Genomic DNA, 16,429 nt, shown 5'->3' with positions numbered 1-16,429 from the left:
CAAAACAAAACTATGCCACTGAATACCACTAATTTTACAAAATGTTACTATTTAAAATTACATCACTAAAGATTAAATTTATAAGATGTACTTATAACTGGAAAGTGAAGTTTCTGAACAAACATTGAGCTGGTTTGCCAAAGAGTTGTCTGTTACGACATTGCAAAAGGGTAAGCATCTATTTATTATGTGATGGAGCATTGGTATCAGATGTAGTGTTAAACAGTCAGTGCTATCAATGTATAATGCAGGGCAGCGCTTCAGTTAATTGGTTTGTTGGGTATGTTTTTTCCAAGTTCGCAAGCTTTCCACTCACTATAAGCAGCTGGGTTTCGTGTTAACAACTATCTTTCTATCAGGAGCTAGAAAATTCAAAGAGTACTAAATGTATATAAATTAACGGGGGGGGGGGGGTAGATTAAAAACATACAATGAAATCGGTCCTAAATAACGGACACAATGACCCTGTTATCCGGCGGAGGATACCGGTGTGATTTTCTGAAAGAATGCATGGACACAATTTCAGCGAACCTGTCTACCGTCTTCTCACAAAACCTCGCGATACATGAGTCCTTGAAACATACCCATGAGCCTTTACGAGTCCTCTTTCTAGCCGGCGCCTGAGAATGGGTATGTTTTATGTATCTCGTAGTAAGAAGGATCTGTTCGCATCTGTCCGATTAAATGTGAGATTTTGTTTTAATGTTTAGATCGAGTTGTTGTGTAGATGGATCACAAGAAATGTATACGCATATTGCATTGTTTTGTGGATTTTTCTTTTCATATTTTTGAGAGGAGTTTGGAAAGGGAATGGTGACATGTCTCAAGATGGCTGCGCTCTTCGGGTACAATGCTCTAAATTTGCGGAATGTCCAGCGTTAAATTTTATACATAGCATTTTGTATTTGTGAGTTGTTCTACCACTTAAGACGTATTGTGCAGCTCTATCCCTATGTGTTGTGGAGTTGATGGAAATAGCTGTGACTCGATGGCGAACAAACTAACGCAGTTGCCCAGTTAGCCACAGGTTTGAGAGGTTAGCTGTTTAATTGTGAAAGATGCACTACATTTTTTTCAAGGATAGTTTTTGGGACAACACTCTTATTACAGTAAACGTAACCACAAAGTTAGATAACGATCCTCAGTGGTAGTTGGAGCTAGCTGATGTTAGCTCTCAAGCTAACTAGTTAGCTAACAGTTTCTTTAGTCTATTTTTCAGGTCATTGTCATTTTTGACTGAGCCATGGAGATTTTCAGTACTTGAGTGTGTATGATGACCTTTTTTTGCGGAATCCGAGTTAAATGTGCGGATACTCACCTTGGAGAACTGAACACTCAAGTAGCTAGGGTACACGGAAGTATTGGGCCTGTATCCTCGAATGTGTGCACTGACTTACATTCTTTCCAACAAGGTATCTCAAGGGACAACTGGCACAAACGCCGCAAGACCGGTGGGAAACGGAAGCCCGTCCACAAGAAGAGAAAGTACGAGCTTGGACGACCACCATCAAACACGAAGGTAAAATTAGCCCACGTGCGCGTAAACGCTATTTTTGGCATCGTCTTTGACCATGTGAGTGATGTAAACACGTCCTTAGGTTGGTCTTTTGGCCGTTTTGGTCAAAGCTTTTGGCCTTCCAATGTTAGGATCTGGTCATAGTTACACTGACACATGACCATGCTTACCTGCTGTGGGTTGTCTATGGGTTCTTGTCAAGTGTGTGTCTACTAAATGTAACTTCACCCTTGCAGATTGGACCTAAACGTATCCACACAATAAGGGTCCGTGGTGGCAACAAAAAATACCGTGCCCTGAGGCTTGACGTAGGAAACTTCTCATGGGGTTCAGAGTGTAAGTAATTCAAACAGTGACTTCTGTAAATTTTGGGTGGTTCAAAACCTGCAGCAAGTCTTTCAATGATGATAAATTTGTCCAGTTCTGCTACTGAATGTGTGTGATAGATGTCAATGTTCCAACGCTGAGAAAGACTTGTACTTCCTAGATATTGCTGCTGTCTGTTCTAAATGAGTTTAACATCCTTGGAGTAACAAGTGGTATTTCCTACTAATAGGCTGCACCCGCAAGACCAGAATAATTGATGTTGTCTACAATGCCTCCAACAATGAGTTGGTAAGGACCAAGACCCTGGTGAAGAACTGCGTGGTCCTTGTTGACAGCGCACCATTCAGGCAGTGGTATGAGGCGCACTATGCCCTCCCTCTTGGACGCAAAAAGGGAGCAAAATTGGTACGTTTGGGCTGATGTGTGATGGTGGTTTTGGCTTTTTTGTGTGTGAGATGAGGAAACATCTGTTCATTCAAGCATTGATCCTGTCCTATTGGGGTCTTTGCTCTAAGGCTTGATTATATGGCACCAGTTGGCTGTGGTCATGGTCATTCTCTGATGTCTTTGTCCAGTTCCTGCCACCAAGTGAAAGTGATGCAGTCTGAGACCCTGGGGATGACGAATTAATGTTGTGCTTAGAGGTTTCTTGAATGCATAAGGTTTGCCACTGCATTTCAGGCTCTTCATTGGTTCTGTTCTAAAAGCTTATTCAAATTGCCCATCAGACTCCTGAAGAGGAGGACATTCTGAACAAGAAGAGGTCAAAGAAAGTTCAGAAGAAGTTTGATGAGCGCCGAAAGAACAGCAAGATCAGCACACTCTTGGATGAGCAGTTCCAACAGGGCAAGCTGCTTGGTAAGACCTTGATTCCCCTTAACTGTCCCACTTTAATGTCCTGCATTCATATGATGAAATTATAACCAGTTCTGCTACTGAGTAAACAGTGATGAACCCATACCACTTTCTGACTTGTATGTGAAGGTAGCATTGTATGACTTGCACATCTCTGGTATATGCTATAATGGCTGTGTTTGTCACCCTGTAGCCTGCATTGCCTCCAGACCTGGACAGTGTGGCAGAGCAGATGGCTACGTTCTGGAGGGTAAAGAACTAGAGTTCTACCTGAGGAAGATCAAGGCCAAGAAAGGCAAATAAATATACAGCTGTTTACCATCAGTAAAAGGAAAATGCCCCCACATTTGTTTGTACTTGTCTTCATTTTATGGAGCTTTAATGTGCTAGTGCCAGTTTGTCAGGAGTCTGTCCTAGCATAACTACACCCTAGGTTCTTTACTAGAGTTGTATTTGGACTTGTTCATGCTAGAGACACTTCATTGACACATTTGCCAAACACAAGTGTTACATTCTGCTATCTGCCCATGTTTTATTTAATTGAGACTTAATGTTTATGGAGGACTGAGAAAGTTGAGCAGACATTCTTAGTACTGCTGTAACTGGTTATAACCTCCTAAATAAAATAAAAAAAACGTGCTGAAATGGCTCCAATTATGTTTTAAGTCATCTTGGTACTTGTGTACAATATAACAAAATACAACAGCCCTGATTGCAGTGAAAGAAAACATGGTTGTATTTTAGATTGAATTATTATTTTTTTGTTCCTAATGGGTAGATGTTTGCTTCTACCTGGTTATGAGTGACAGATGAGACACTTTGAAAAACAGTATACTGCAAAAGCCTTAGAAATATATATTTGTATATAGCAGTCTCAACTAGTCTTCAAAATTCACACAAATGAGTTCCTTGTTCAATTTAGGGAATTCTGAAACTGGTCAGATGTGATCAAGCCTCCTGTGCTATATTTTCAGGATCCACAATTACTGCACAATGAGGCTTCAGCGTTAATGCCTCATCAGGGTGGGGTGGTTTTGTTGATGTGATGTTCTCTGGGTCTTTTTGTTGGTTCTTTTTAGACTTTGCTTTTTTAGTACAGCAGCATAGTTCCAGAGTTCCTCGACTCTTTCCTCGTTTCCGTGGTGCAGGTGGCCACACACTGACTGGTAGTGTCTGATAGCTTGGTGTGCAGTCATTTATCTCATCATCAGGTGTCCTGATAAATACAAGTACAGTAAATTCAATAATTAGGAAATTTATACATAGAAGATTGAAAACCCTGTGTATTAGTGTGACTTGAGTAACAAAATTCTTTAACTGCAAAGTGCTTGGATATAAAATTCATTTTAGCACCTGACTTTAAATGCAGATATTTCATAGTGTGGTTGGAGGTCCCTAAAGGCTGAGCTGAATGTCTGTTTCAGTGTGATGGTATACTGGGGGAAATATAAAGGTGTACCTCATGTCATAAGTAGATCCCATAAAGATGGGCTTTGCTGGGCCATAGGGCAGGCTGAAGCCCTTATCCATCCAATACTTGTCTTTTTCTAGTGGAGGAAGATGTTGGTGCATGTCATCCACAGCGAGCATGGAAACCTATAGATTTAGGAGAGAACAGATATGATCTGTGATGGATTACTGTTTAATGAACTTTGTTTTACTGTTTAGTGAAGTGAACTTTGTCTTCATGATTCAGTACTGCTGAATTTGATATATAACCTGAATGTTTCGGTCAATGAGCTGGTTGGTTTCAAAATCGTCATCGTCCTCCCCAAATGGGTTTATAATAAGTTCTCCTACCTATTCAAACATATTTAACAAAAACACTTGACTCTATATCCCCTGCAGTTTTGCCATTGCATTCATACATTGTTTGATTAGTTTTCAAACATACCTTCAACCATCCAGCATAGAAAAAGAACTCCAGGAGTGTGAAGATTGGGATGTACAGGTCAACATGAACTTTGTATTCATCAGCTTTCTCAGGCTTTACAAACTGCCTTCCAATCAGACAGAATGCAAAGAAAGAGTACACTGCCAATGTAACCACCTATGAGACACAATTCAGGCATGTATTGCAAGTTCACTATAAAGAATATAAAGATTGGTTTAATCTTCATATGCATGATAAAAGAACTTTATATTAAAACTTCTGAAAACAGGTCTAAAATGTTGATAATGTTTTTTAATTTAAATTTTAAATATGACAACTATTAAAAACCACATTTGAGCAATAACTAATCAAAATCTGTAATTTTAGCTGCAAATGGAGTAGAAAAACTGAATTTGGAATCACTGATCACTGTAAACATACATTTGTATATAAATTCTGAAGTCTCTGGTCTTAAATCTTAAGAAAACACTACCTGTTTGAGATCCTCAAAAATTTTGTATTTTTTTTCTTTTATATATATATATAGTTTTTTTTTAAAAAAAATATATTTTTTTTATTTTTTTTTTTACCTGGGTGTACACCAGAGGGATGCTGATCCAGTCATAGTGGAAAAGCATGCTGCATTTGGCCCTGTAATTATTCAGCTCCTGACAGAGAATAGGGAAGTAGTTAATGCAAAGCACTCGGGCACTGTGTCACTCAGATCTTGAGCAAACACACTCACGTCCATTAGCAGCCTGAGAGCTATGTCATCTTTCACACGACCCTCTTCCCTCGCCTGTGAGGCCAGGTTTGCAAACCATGTCAGTGGCATCCAGTACTTGTTGAAGTCCGAATACAAATGATTGAGTGTTTTCAACTCCTCCTCAGTCATAAATCCTACATTCAAAGCAATGGCATTTTATGTAATTTGTAATCTATTGGAGGAGTTTTAGATAAATTCTAGAGTAATTAGAATACAAATTTTTAGTATTTGCACCAGTGTGTTACAAATATTAGAACTTTCAGTGCCCAAAAGAACACTACAAATTACATTTAGTTCTTTCTTTGGCTAATTGATGTTTACAAATCAGATATATCCCTTCATTTTGGTGACTGGGATTATCACATTATAATAGTACGTGCTTAACAGTTTATCTAAGAATTCCCATCTGAAAGTGTCTGTTGTAGGTAAGGTCATACTAAGGTCATTATACAGCAGCTGAAGTATCGCAAAGGCTTGATCTCATACCTGCTTCCACGATGTGCTCGAGGGTAGGGAAGCGCTTGCGAACACGCGTGCTGATGGAGCGCAGGATGAGCACGGAGGAGAGGTTGGCATAGCGCATCAACGTTCGTCTCAGCAGGCGGCCACGTTCGTCCATGCCATGGACGTTTCCAGACACCACCATCATCAGGTTATCAGGCAGCGGGAAGCTAGTGTACTGGCCCCACCAACGCTGGAAAGCCTGTGTGATATAGAAGCCTGTACAAGGCACGCGAGGTACTGTAGCATCAGACTGGGACTTCTTTTTTTTTTTACACAACACTATCGAATGTCAATGTACATCGTAAACTGTGCAATGGCTGGCATGTGAGAACTCTTGAGTGAATGAAGGGTTGGCTTTAGGGACAGTGTTTAGCTCCTATACATAACTGCAACTCATGAAGGATTTGATGGCTTACCAAGAACAAAAGACATGGGAATGAGTTTGGCGAACTTGTTGCAGTGACGAGCGGCCCTCTCGAAGAGCTCCTGTTGGTCAGTAGTGAGGATACACCTGCAATGCACATATTAATAGGAGCTCTGTTTTGAGAGCTCTAGGACATAGACCTTGGCAATACATGGTCCAGCTCACTGAATTGGGAATCAGCTGATCATCATTCCTTTCATAGACTAGAAGGCAGTGAAAACACTGAACAATACAATAAAGGAGATTCTCATTCTTGATTTTGACTGAAAAGAGTTTTGCATATCTAATGCTGACTGATAGATGTTACCTGTATATAACACTGAAGAGGCTGTAGAGGAAGCAGAAAACGAGGAACTCCTTGTACAGAAGTTTGTAAATGCTCCCCTTCCACCTGAAGAGAAGCTTGGTGAACCCAGCAAACCTGGCATTAGCAACCTCCAGAGTGTAGGACACAGTCATAATGCACAGGGTACAAAAGCCTCCTGTAATATATCAGCAAATAAGTACCTACATCAACATTACTGATGGGATTAGTACTATTTATTTAAACCAGACTAACAAGTGTTGTTTCAAATAGTTGGGTTAAACAACAGTTCACCTGTACCTACCTCTCTATATATTAAAAAAAAAAAAACTTTCAGAACTTGTTATGGCTAATTTGAACTTCTAATGCATACCTTAGTGCTGTAAGTGTATATACTGTGAGAGGAGCCTCATTAGTCTTCCTCATCTTTATATCCTGAGTGTCATGTCAGGGCCCAGTTCATTCTGTGATTTGTGGTTTGGGAACCAGAGATACACCCAGGCACAGTTAATCTGCATGAGGCACCATGTTTTCTCGCTATGAGTAATTACTCTGTGCGGTTCTCTGTCCTTACTAAAGTTAAACATTGTAAATGATAAAGATTTATGAGATCACATGCTGTGTAGTAGTCTATGATATAATGTGAGAGATTCATGATTTTGAAAATCTAAGATGATTATACTGCTTGAGCAATTACACAGGTATCATTGAATGATTATGCATAATTCACTAGCTTCAGAATATAGATATATAAAAATTGGATGCTGACTGTGAATTCAATATACATTTTAAAAAAATTAACTAAGGATTTAATTCAGTAATGAATGGTAAATGTTTATGATGAGATAAAGTTTTTAAAGATTATTTTAGTACCTACCCAAGGACAGGGCAATACCAAACCCTTAAGTCAACTTCTGCTTTAGAGAGATTGGTAATAGCAATGGATTTACATAACATAAAGGTCATCATAAATGCAATTACCTGGCAGTCCACTGATGTTCATGCAAACTACCAGATTCCATTATATTTTAGCACTGCAACACGCTTGATTCTGCTTGTGAAGCACTGGCCAAGGAAATCTCTTAATCTGTGAACAGTTGTGTTTTATAAATGCAAATTAGAATTGTTACTATAACTACAAACATTTACACAAAGAATGATAAGTGTAATACATAATAACAATAATAATAAATCACATTTGTTACTATTACTACTGGCAAATCAATAGTTTTAGGATGTCTATAAAAAGGTTCGTTTTGATTTGCCACTATTTTTTGTGTCCAAACATCTGTAAGGCATTTATTATCTTGAATTGAAAGTCACTCTAAGCCACAAAGACAGAGGAAAGGTACAATTTCTGTATTATCCCTCAATGTTTGAAAACTAGGCTATGAAAACTGTACAGGAATCCCATATAATTTCTGGGTGACAGAATTCTCACAGGAATATGAAGAAAAAAATCTATATAATCCTGTGAGAAAGTACAAGAAAGGACTAGGACCAATCAGGAATTTACAGGACAGGAGCATGGCCAATCAGCAATGTACAGGGCAGGAGCATGGGCCAAAGGAGGATCCCCCCGCCGAGTGTTGGTTCCTCTCAAGGGTTCTTCCTCATGCTCTAGGGAGTTTTTCCTTGCCACTGTCGCCCTCGGATTGCTCATTGGGTGCTTGGACTCGGACATTTGTAAAGCTGCTTTGTGACAACATCTGTTGTAAAAAGAGCTATATAAATAAATGTAACTAATCTTGACTTGAGTATGACTAATCAGGAATGTACAGGACAGGAAACTGAGAAAGCAGGCACAAAAGAAGGAAAAACTATTTATTACAAATACGATAAACCTTAAATAATGATACAAATAAATAAAATGTAAAAATGCTATCTAGAGTCAGTATTTCTGATGCTGCACAGCAGTATTCCTAATACTCTACAGCTATGTCCCAGTGGATGTACCTTAGTTCTGTTTCAAAAACATACATTTCGAATGAAAAATGTTTTTCAACTGAAAAATACTAGTTATCATATTAGTAACAATACATCAATTCAGATCAGTGCTTTTATTCTGATGTGATTATATTCATCAATTCAAATCATGAAGGTTTCAATGAATTATGACTTTGGTGAACTACATGAATTGAAACTGAAAATTGCTTGATGTGTCAGTCATACTAATCATAGATAGGAGTCATATTGCATGGAATGGTAGTAACAAAATTCCCACATATTGAATCATTACCATATAAATCAAAATTGTGTCAAATCAAAGGTTTACATTATCTAACCCTCTTTCACGTCAACAAAACACTTGCTTCAAATCCTTTTAGGTGTCACACCACAAGAGCTACACCAGGGGGCAGTATGAGCCTACACTGAGAGAGAAGGAGCAGGTTTTTTCATATTTCAGTAAACTCCAGAGATTTCAACAACTATCCATGCAGGTACCAAAAGAAAAACTGCATCTTCGCCCGCCAATCTGCCTATTGTTTAGGTACATTATTTTCAGACAGAGAAGCCAAACAATTGTTGCTGTATACATTTTTTTTTTTTATGGTGGATACCATATTTTCATATGAAAACCACTATATGGCCACTGAAGTATAATTTCTCAACAAGCTCTGAACTGTGTTTAATGCTGTAGGAGTGGTGACAGGGGGTAACCTCTATTTGCACTGAGATAAACACAACAGAATAAAGATTTAAATAGTACTATGGGTGAGTGCTTCCTTTAGGCTCTCATTAGGGTGGGACATCAGCAATGCTCTAACCAGCAAGGAATGTCAAGGAAAAGTCACGCCATAACTCTTATCCTAGAGTGGACTCTTTGGAACTCTGTCTTTCCCTTCAGATATACTACTCCCTTCAGGATATATTAGTGGTGCCTTTTGAAAATAGATGCAGAATAATGTCACTATAGGTGCATGTGGTGAACAGTGGACTTAATTTATATATTATACATTATATCATATATATATATATATATATATATATATATATATATATATATATATATATATATATATATATATATATATAAACATGTATATTATATATATAAACATGTATATTATATATATAAACATGTATATCATATATATAACATGTATAATGCCTCAACATTGCATATTCTAAGTGTAATTTGTATATGAGTGTGATGTTCAAATGACTTGATAGAAATGACCAGTGAGAAAGGGGGCTGAATGAACAAGAAAACCATAACTCTTTAAATTACTTTGCTTCCAAAAGATTGGTTATGTATTGGCTATGCTAAGGACTCAGAGCAAATGTCTCACTAAATATGAGTCAAAGCATTCATATTTCTGACTTCAGTATGTATCAAGAATACAACAGCACAAGTACTGGAGATCTACTGTCCTTCAGAGTTCTAATACACTTAGTTCTAATAATAAACTTTATTAACCTGATCAGGTGTGTTAGATTAAGAATAGAACTAAACTCTGTATAAAATCTTCAGGATTGCAGCCAAGTACCAGTGGCTGAAATAAATTGGCTCACTTTTGTCTCTGCTTCAGAACAGGTTTCTAGGTTATCCACTATTTGTTTTTGCACCTTGAGCTTCATCTTTGAATCTGAGTTGGGAAACATGCCTGAAACACCTCCTTTTCAGATCACTGTGTCAGTTTACAATTACAGAGTTTAACAACAAAACTGCATCTGTGGGAGTAATGCTGCAAAATGGAGAGCCTCCACCCAAACAAATAATCAAAAAACTTCCTTTGAATGCCAGTCTCTTTGGGCAGGGCAGGTAGAGATGGCTGCTGAGCAGGATGTGTGGGCATCAGACCTAAAGGGACTCCAGAATTGAGTGCTATAATTACAACCTCCTAAACAGAGTGAAATTGGAACACAAGTCCAGAGCTACTGAATTATTTCAGATGCTACTGAATGAAGTGGTTGACAGCTGGACCAAGGCAGAGAAAAGACACAGAGAAGAGTGTTTTGGAATGGCAGAGTGTCAAATCAGAGCCATTCCAGTGAGCTTACACTTGATTAAACTGCTTAGGAGAAGGTTCAAATTAGAGCTGAACCAGGGTGAGCCAACTACTTTTAAGGTTTTATGTTTGTTTGTTTGTTTGTTTTTTAATTAAAATCAACAAATGTCACCAATCAACAAGTATCACTTTCATCTTATTAGTGTTAGCATCTAAGGCCAACATTGTGGTTTAATGAAACAGTATTATATAGCATCCAAAAAAAAAAAAAACTTCAAATCTATTACATATACAGAGTACTTGCAAGTTTTTCATTTTTTGATGACCTTTTTAAGAGCTTCGGTTTGCTCCGTATATTTTCCTACTTTGTTTAGAGATTGAAATGGAGCCAATAGAATAGAAAATGTTGCCACAAAATATTGACACTGTATGAAATAGCCTATTACATACTGTATAGTGCATACTGCAAGTTCAAACACATTCAGTATATACTGTATACTGCATATTTGTTTCCATAGTACTATGCCATATGCAGTACAGTATCCAGTATATGAAAACGCAGTGCATACTACAAGGTCAAGTGATTGTATGAAGGTTCACTTACTTGTGAAAGATTTTCTGTCACTGTTGCATGATAGCGCTGGAATATTTGGTAGGGGTGGTATGTAATCTGGGAATCTGATGACTACTTGAAAATTTTATTTTGGCATACTAATTTGGGGCCCAATCAGTATGTGAGCAGTATATAGTAGGCTATTTCAAACACAGACATTAGGAAGCAATCAGAAAGAAAACACTATAAAGTTGTATCTTAAAACCCCCAGTCAGGATGATTTGATCATAGATTATTTTTTGGGGTGTGTTTTAACTTGCAGTAGGTATGACATTCATAACCACCTGGCTGTGTAAATAATGTCATTTTGGCTTTCTTTATTTGCTTTTAGGGGACTGATTTTGAATAATTATACCAGAAAAAGCATTCTAGTTGGGTCTTGAATGGGTTATGTATATTTTGTGACATTGTGGGTTTGAGCAGGGCTTTAAGTGTACTTACTTTTTACTTAAATCTTTACTTAATAGACACAGTTGATTTATTATTTAACAATTATGAATTCCTGGATGGTGAAACCAGTTTATGCTTGCCTTCATCTGAGAAACCTGTTTTTTTAACTATAGTGGATCTCGTTTCTAAATGTTACTATGCAATACTGATAAATCTGTTAAATAATATACTAGCAACCTATAACATTTAAACACATGCTTACAGTGCTCTATATATGAGTCTTGAACTAAACTAGTTTAAGATGTCTACAAATAGCACCTCAGTGGACCTTTTTCCATACCTCTTGAAAAGCAAAGTTGAAATGTTATGTTCCTTAAGATGAAGGTGAGAAAATGTTGTAGCAAAACACATACTGATGCAAAAGAGCTTTGTAGTGGACGATTGGTTCCTTCCTATTCACTCCAACCACTCAAATCAGTTTACATTATCTTTCATTCAGTGAGCAGGATTGACTTATCTGCAAAGCCTCATGATTTGATTTGAATAGGGTCACTGGGTCTGCTTTAATCAATGAATGCATGCACTGTATTGGTCTGCCTGTGGTTACTAACATGATTAGTCCTCAATGTGTGTATATCTGATGAGAGTCTACAGCTGTGCTTTAGTCATAACAACAGTCATAACATCACATGCATGTGTAGACACCAGTGAACACAAAATGAAAAACCACATTGGTTACATGAGTTACATGTTAAGTTACACAGAGGTGACTTTCCTTATCCAGTGGTTCTTGAGTCAAGGTCTGGAGGCCCTCTAAACTCTTTTCCCTGTCCGACTACACCTGATTACACAGGTTTGATAATTAGCTGATAAATTAATTAAGATGTGTTAAATGAGGGAGAACAATAAGTCAGGCAATGCAGTGGTCCCCCAGGACTGTGACTGTGAACCAAAGTTGTAAACGAATAAGAAACAGTTTGTCCTAAATAAAACAGTAGAAGGACAGAAAGGTTAGACTGCAGCACTCATAGGGCTAATAACCAGTTCACAGATTATCTACACAACGGAAATTCAATAATCCTTCCTAGTACACCCTGTGCGCATTATTTTACAACAGTAGCTAACATAAATGCAGTTTTTACACGAATGATACTGAACTGCCAGTGTAGTGGAAACCTCCCTAATTACCACTGTGAATTAGACTCTTCCAGAAGGGCCCCAGAGCTCAGTAGTAAATGTTCAATGTGTGATCACACAGATCTCAAAGTTCTTGACCAAGAGCAAACACCATCCAGAGAGTCATGAAAGATCCACACTCTCATACTCGCCATGGTCTGAGTCTTCAAGTTCGAGCCCTGGCACCAGGCTGTAGTATTTGGTTGGTTGGGTCATGTAAGCTTTCTCTCGATCAGCTGAGTCCTTCATAACTTCAGACACGCTGACTGTCTCCAGGTCTTGCTTGCTGCCCAGTTCATGGTTTTCCTCCCTGATGGCTCTGCCCTCCACAGATGAGGTGGAGGGTGGAGGTCCCAGGGAGTCCACGGAGCCCAGCTTGACCTCCACCTCCTCATAGATGTCTCTTGTGCTGCCCAAGAGGGTGGAGGAAGGCCGCAGCATCAGCTGGTTTTTCGTGATCTCTCCATCCACCGGTATCTCTCCAGAGGATGATTTGTCCCGTGGCCAGTGCCCATTCCACTCTGGTTTGGCAGGCTTTTTTCGGGGTGTGCTGAAGGCTGGGGTCTCCTTCCTCTCCCCTTGCCTGCCACAGCACCAGCAGAGCACCAAGCCCAGGAGGAGGAGGAGTGGCAGGACAATAAAGAGGGCCGTGAGACCCGGCAGGCGACATACCTCCCTGGCCTGCACAGACCACACCGACCTGCCTGTCATGCTCTGTGGAGAAACACAGGTCAGGTTACCCACTAAGCCTTCCAAGGTGCTGAAGTTGCGTCGAGGAGCACCCTGGAGCTCTTCCACAAGAGAACACGTACAGGCCCAAGGGTTGTCTTCCAGATCCAGCTGCTGAAGCGAGGGTCTAAGGACCGAGCTGGGGAGGGAATGAAGACGGTTCCCACTGAGAAGCAGAACTCTTAATGATTTTGCATTCTGCAGGAAATCTGCCGGCAGGTCCTCCAGAAGGTTGTTCCCCAAATCCAGAACCTGCAAACTGTAGGCATCACTGAGAAAGTCATGAGGCACTGTGGTCAGCTGGTTCTGACCCAGGTACAGCTCTTGTAATGAAGAAGGCGTAGACCCCACAGTGATGGAGTCGATTTGAGTGAGGTTACAAAAAGACAGATCCAGAATTTTAAGTTCTGTTGCATAGTTGACAGCTGCCCAAGGCACATGGTTAAACAATGAGCCAGTAAAGTTCAGGCAGCAGGTGCCATTAAGCAGACTCGAAGGAAACCTAGTCAAAACGGTGGCTACTGGACACTCACATCTTTCACTTCGTCCCTTAGACACCAGGTAGAGAATAGAGAGGATGCCACAAAGGAAGAAGATTCCTACAACAAAAGCCAAAAATTAGCTGACACTTCTATATAAACAAAATGAAAGAAAAAGAACAAAATTAATTTGAACTGTTTGCTGGGGATTTTAAGGCTACTCCAAAAATGTCCTAGATACGTCCATTGTCTTTATGATTTTGCTTTATGTAGTTAGTGACCTTAAGGAATCTCCTAGCTTAAGCCTCAAGGTTTAGGAAGTCCCTGGTGTCTAGCATCGCTGCCAAGGTTTCAGGACTCTTGTGGTTTGTCTAAGGGTTGCCGTGGTGATGAGGTGAGCTTGGGATCAGGAGTCCAAGCTATGCAGGCAGGAGAGTCAGCATGAGAATTATCGCTCTGTTCACAGTTGGCTAGGAAAAGTACAAATAGGCACATTTGCTTGTAGCTGTTGCTGTAGTGGATGTGTACAGCCACAAAGCAAAAGGGCCACTTCACCTTCCTGCCATGCCTGTGTTTCATTTCAGAAAATAATTTACTTAACAAATTATGAAATCATAATATGAATTCTCTTCTTGACCAGTTTGGTCCTGAATTGATTTACTGCCAGTATCATTGTGAATCAATAAGTGTTGAGAATGAGAGCACTTTGCTTAGAAAAATTCCACCCCATTGCTTAGCAGTGAGCTCTGTGTGTGTATATGTGTGTGCGTGCATGCACGTTTCCTTTCCACCACCGGCGTAGCCGTGACAGCAGCAGGCTTTCCTGATGTAAACAATGGTGAGTGGAATGTGCTAACACCCCACCAGTACAGAGAGTAACCTACAAGTCTGAACTGATGGGTGATAGGAGACCAGCTCATGAACACCTCCACAGATCAATACATTCAACGTTCATCTATTGTGGATCTTTTGAAAGTTTCTATAACCAAAATGTACACAGGGACTTTATCCATAACAAGAGACTCCACTTGCAGTTCCATAATAAAGCTGATTTCTCTAAAGCAGTATATTTTTTAAAAAATATATAAAATATTTTATATATAAAATATAGCATCTAACACTAACAAATTTGCAGACAAAATCTTTGCATGTCAACTTTTTAAAAATTAAATCATACAACTCCACATTTTTAACATTAACAGTTATTAACAATGTTCCTTAACGTGTTTGGAAAGGGAGTTCTTAATGCTTCTTTGAGCCAAAGAGTACTGGCTTATATTTCAGATCAGAAAACCAAGCAAGGCCTGAAACAGGAGGGAAAAGTCGATGTATGACTTTGAACTGCAGTGATCAGTGAGCTATCTGCTCGCCGTCCCCTCCCAAATCGATTACAGAGTAATGGAGAGTTTAAGTAACATTAAAAAACATCAGGTATGATTAAAATGTGATTCAGATTTGTAACACACCCTCAAAGCAAATACTGCTCTTAGGTCACGTCCAAATCAGTTTTAGTTCACTTTCCACTGTTCATGGCTATGTATCCGCTAACCCCATCATCCATGGTGGTTCTGTGAAACTAACAAGTTTATATATTCCTTATTATTACAGTTTGAGTCTTTTAAATAATGTATCTCTTCTGCGGAGTCATTCCACTGGATTACGTTATCTATCTATTTCGCAATCACGTTAATTCCGGGAAAGTCAAAGGTAGGTGTTCGCAGAAGGACAAATGAGTAGCAGTTGGATAAATGGGGACGTGTTAGTATATATACACACACACAATAGAAAGTTGCCTTGGTCACCAATGCATTAAAGGAAGTGCACGGTAATATTAAAACGCAAATCACATTAACTCACCACTGAACAATGTGCGCAGTTACATCCTTTTCCTCTAAAGTAACATAGATTACACGATTACTGTCCTCTATTCTTAAAAACAAATGAATAGTTTTTAAACGCAAATAATCTAAAAGTTCATACCTGGTCATTGTTACAGTAGCCGAAATACATGTAATAGTTCTGTGGTTATTTGTACGATTCTAAGGATCACCACGAATATCTAAAACCCTGAAAAGGGAAAACCTATATTACTGTGCTTCGTTTTCGAATCAAATTGTATAATGTTAGAAAGATTATATTAGATATCTCTAGACAAATGTTTTTTAATCATACCTTTAGAGCTCATTATGATGACCTGTTGCTCCTGTAGGCGTTCTAGGATGTTGTCATCCTCTACCTTTCGTAAGCAAAACGCGTAGGACAGCAAGCAAGCGTCTCAGAGCGTCACTCAACTTCACCGTAACTAAGTAAGTAACTGAGTGAAGCGGGGATGTTTTGCTTCTTCCCTGTTTTTAGGAGTGTTGGACGTGTAACAACGTGTGTGCTGTGTGACAGGGTATTCCAAATTTACTTGAAAGTGGTTCATCTAGAATTGTCAGTGGTTAAGCTTCTAATTGTTGGAATGAAGGTGGAATAAATGCGCACTCTTGCGGTTAATAAATGCAGAAACTGGTAGTAAAA

The 16,429-nt window shown here is 39.0% G+C and overlaps 3 protein-coding genes and 4 non-coding genes across 7 annotated transcripts; 5 read left to right on the top strand and 2 right to left on the bottom strand.

Moving 5' to 3' along the window:
* Positions 1 to 563: 563 nt before the first annotated feature.
* On the top strand, positions 564 to 3,343 carry rps8a (ribosomal protein S8a). The gene is made up of 6 exons (XM_027008556.2): positions 564 to 630; positions 1,413 to 1,519; positions 1,753 to 1,852; positions 2,073 to 2,248; positions 2,572 to 2,701; positions 2,892 to 3,343. Exons 1-6 carry the CDS (start codon positions 627 to 629, stop codon positions 2,999 to 3,001), a joined length of 627 nt encoding a protein of 208 aa, XP_026864357.1. The 5' UTR covers positions 564 to 626; the 3' UTR covers positions 3,002 to 3,343.
* On the top strand, positions 1,266 to 1,338 carry LOC113576508. The gene has a single exon (XR_003410516.1). It is a non-coding gene; the product is annotated as a small nucleolar RNA SNORD55/SNORD39 (small nucleolar RNA).
* LOC113576510 lies at positions 1,571 to 1,675 on the top strand. The gene has a single exon (XR_003410518.1). It is a non-coding gene; the product is annotated as a small nucleolar RNA SNORD46 (small nucleolar RNA).
* LOC113576509 lies at positions 1,913 to 1,985 on the top strand. The gene has a single exon (XR_003410517.1). It is a non-coding gene; the product is annotated as a small nucleolar RNA SNORD38 (small nucleolar RNA).
* On the top strand, positions 3,256 to 3,371 carry LOC113576511. Its single transcript, XR_003410519.2, has one exon. It is a non-coding gene; the product is annotated as a small nucleolar RNA SNORA47 (small nucleolar RNA).
* Positions 3,372 to 3,646: 275 nt separating this feature from the next.
* On the bottom strand, positions 3,647 to 6,724 carry best4 (bestrophin 4). The gene is made up of 9 exons (XM_027008582.2): positions 6,573 to 6,724; positions 6,258 to 6,352; positions 5,824 to 6,057; positions 5,317 to 5,471; positions 5,162 to 5,239; positions 4,593 to 4,748; positions 4,418 to 4,498; positions 4,158 to 4,294; positions 3,647 to 3,914 (listed from the first exon to the last, which is right to left on the bottom strand). Exons 1-9 carry the CDS (start codon positions 6,722 to 6,724, stop codon positions 3,647 to 3,649), a joined length of 1,356 nt encoding a protein of 451 aa, XP_026864383.1.
* Positions 6,725 to 9,947: 3,223 nt separating this feature from the next.
* Positions 9,948 to 16,288, bottom strand: si:ch211-106k21.5 (leucine-rich repeat and transmembrane domain-containing protein 1). Its single transcript, XM_027008548.2, has 2 exons — positions 16,082 to 16,288; positions 9,948 to 14,029 (listed from the first exon to the last, which is right to left on the bottom strand). The coding sequence occupies exons 1-2, from the start codon at positions 16,092 to 16,094 to the stop codon at positions 12,825 to 12,827; spliced, it is 1,218 nt and encodes a 405-aa protein (XP_026864349.2). The 5' UTR covers positions 16,095 to 16,288; the 3' UTR covers positions 9,948 to 12,824.
* Positions 16,289 to 16,429: the final 141 nt, after the last annotated feature.

Source organism: Electrophorus electricus, chromosome 15 (genome assembly GCF_013358815.1).
Source record: "Electrophorus electricus isolate fEleEle1 chromosome 15, fEleEle1.pri, whole genome shotgun sequence".
NCBI lineage: Eukaryota > Metazoa > Chordata > Actinopteri > Gymnotiformes > Gymnotidae > Electrophorus > Electrophorus electricus.
Note: the sequence above shows the minus strand (reverse complement) of the source record. Positions and strands in the feature narration are given on the sequence as shown.

What these genes read in the sequence shown, in the direction of transcription:
- best4 (XM_027008582.2), bottom strand. Translation starts at nt 6,724, where the DNA reads ATGACTGTGTCCTACACTCTGGAGGTTGCTAATGCCAGGTTTGCTGGG. An exon ending in CGAGCACATCGTGGAAGCAG is followed by an intron (nt 5,472 to 5,823) that starts GTATGAGATCAA and finishes CTTTGAATGTAG; the next exon opens with GATTTATGACTGAGGAGGAG. An exon ending in TCATTGACCGAAACATTCAG is followed by an intron (nt 4,295 to 4,417) that starts GTTATATATCAA and finishes CTAAATCTATAG; the next exon opens with GTTTCCATGCTCGCTGTGGA.
- rps8a (XM_027008556.2), top strand. An exon ending in CTTCTCATGGGGTTCAGAGT is followed by an intron (nt 1,853 to 2,072) that starts GTAAGTAATTCA and finishes TCCTACTAATAG; the next exon opens with GCTGCACCCGCAAGACCAGA. An exon ending in CCAACAGGGCAAGCTGCTTG is followed by an intron (nt 2,702 to 2,891) that starts GTAAGACCTTGA and finishes GTCACCCTGTAG; the next exon opens with CCTGCATTGCCTCCAGACCT.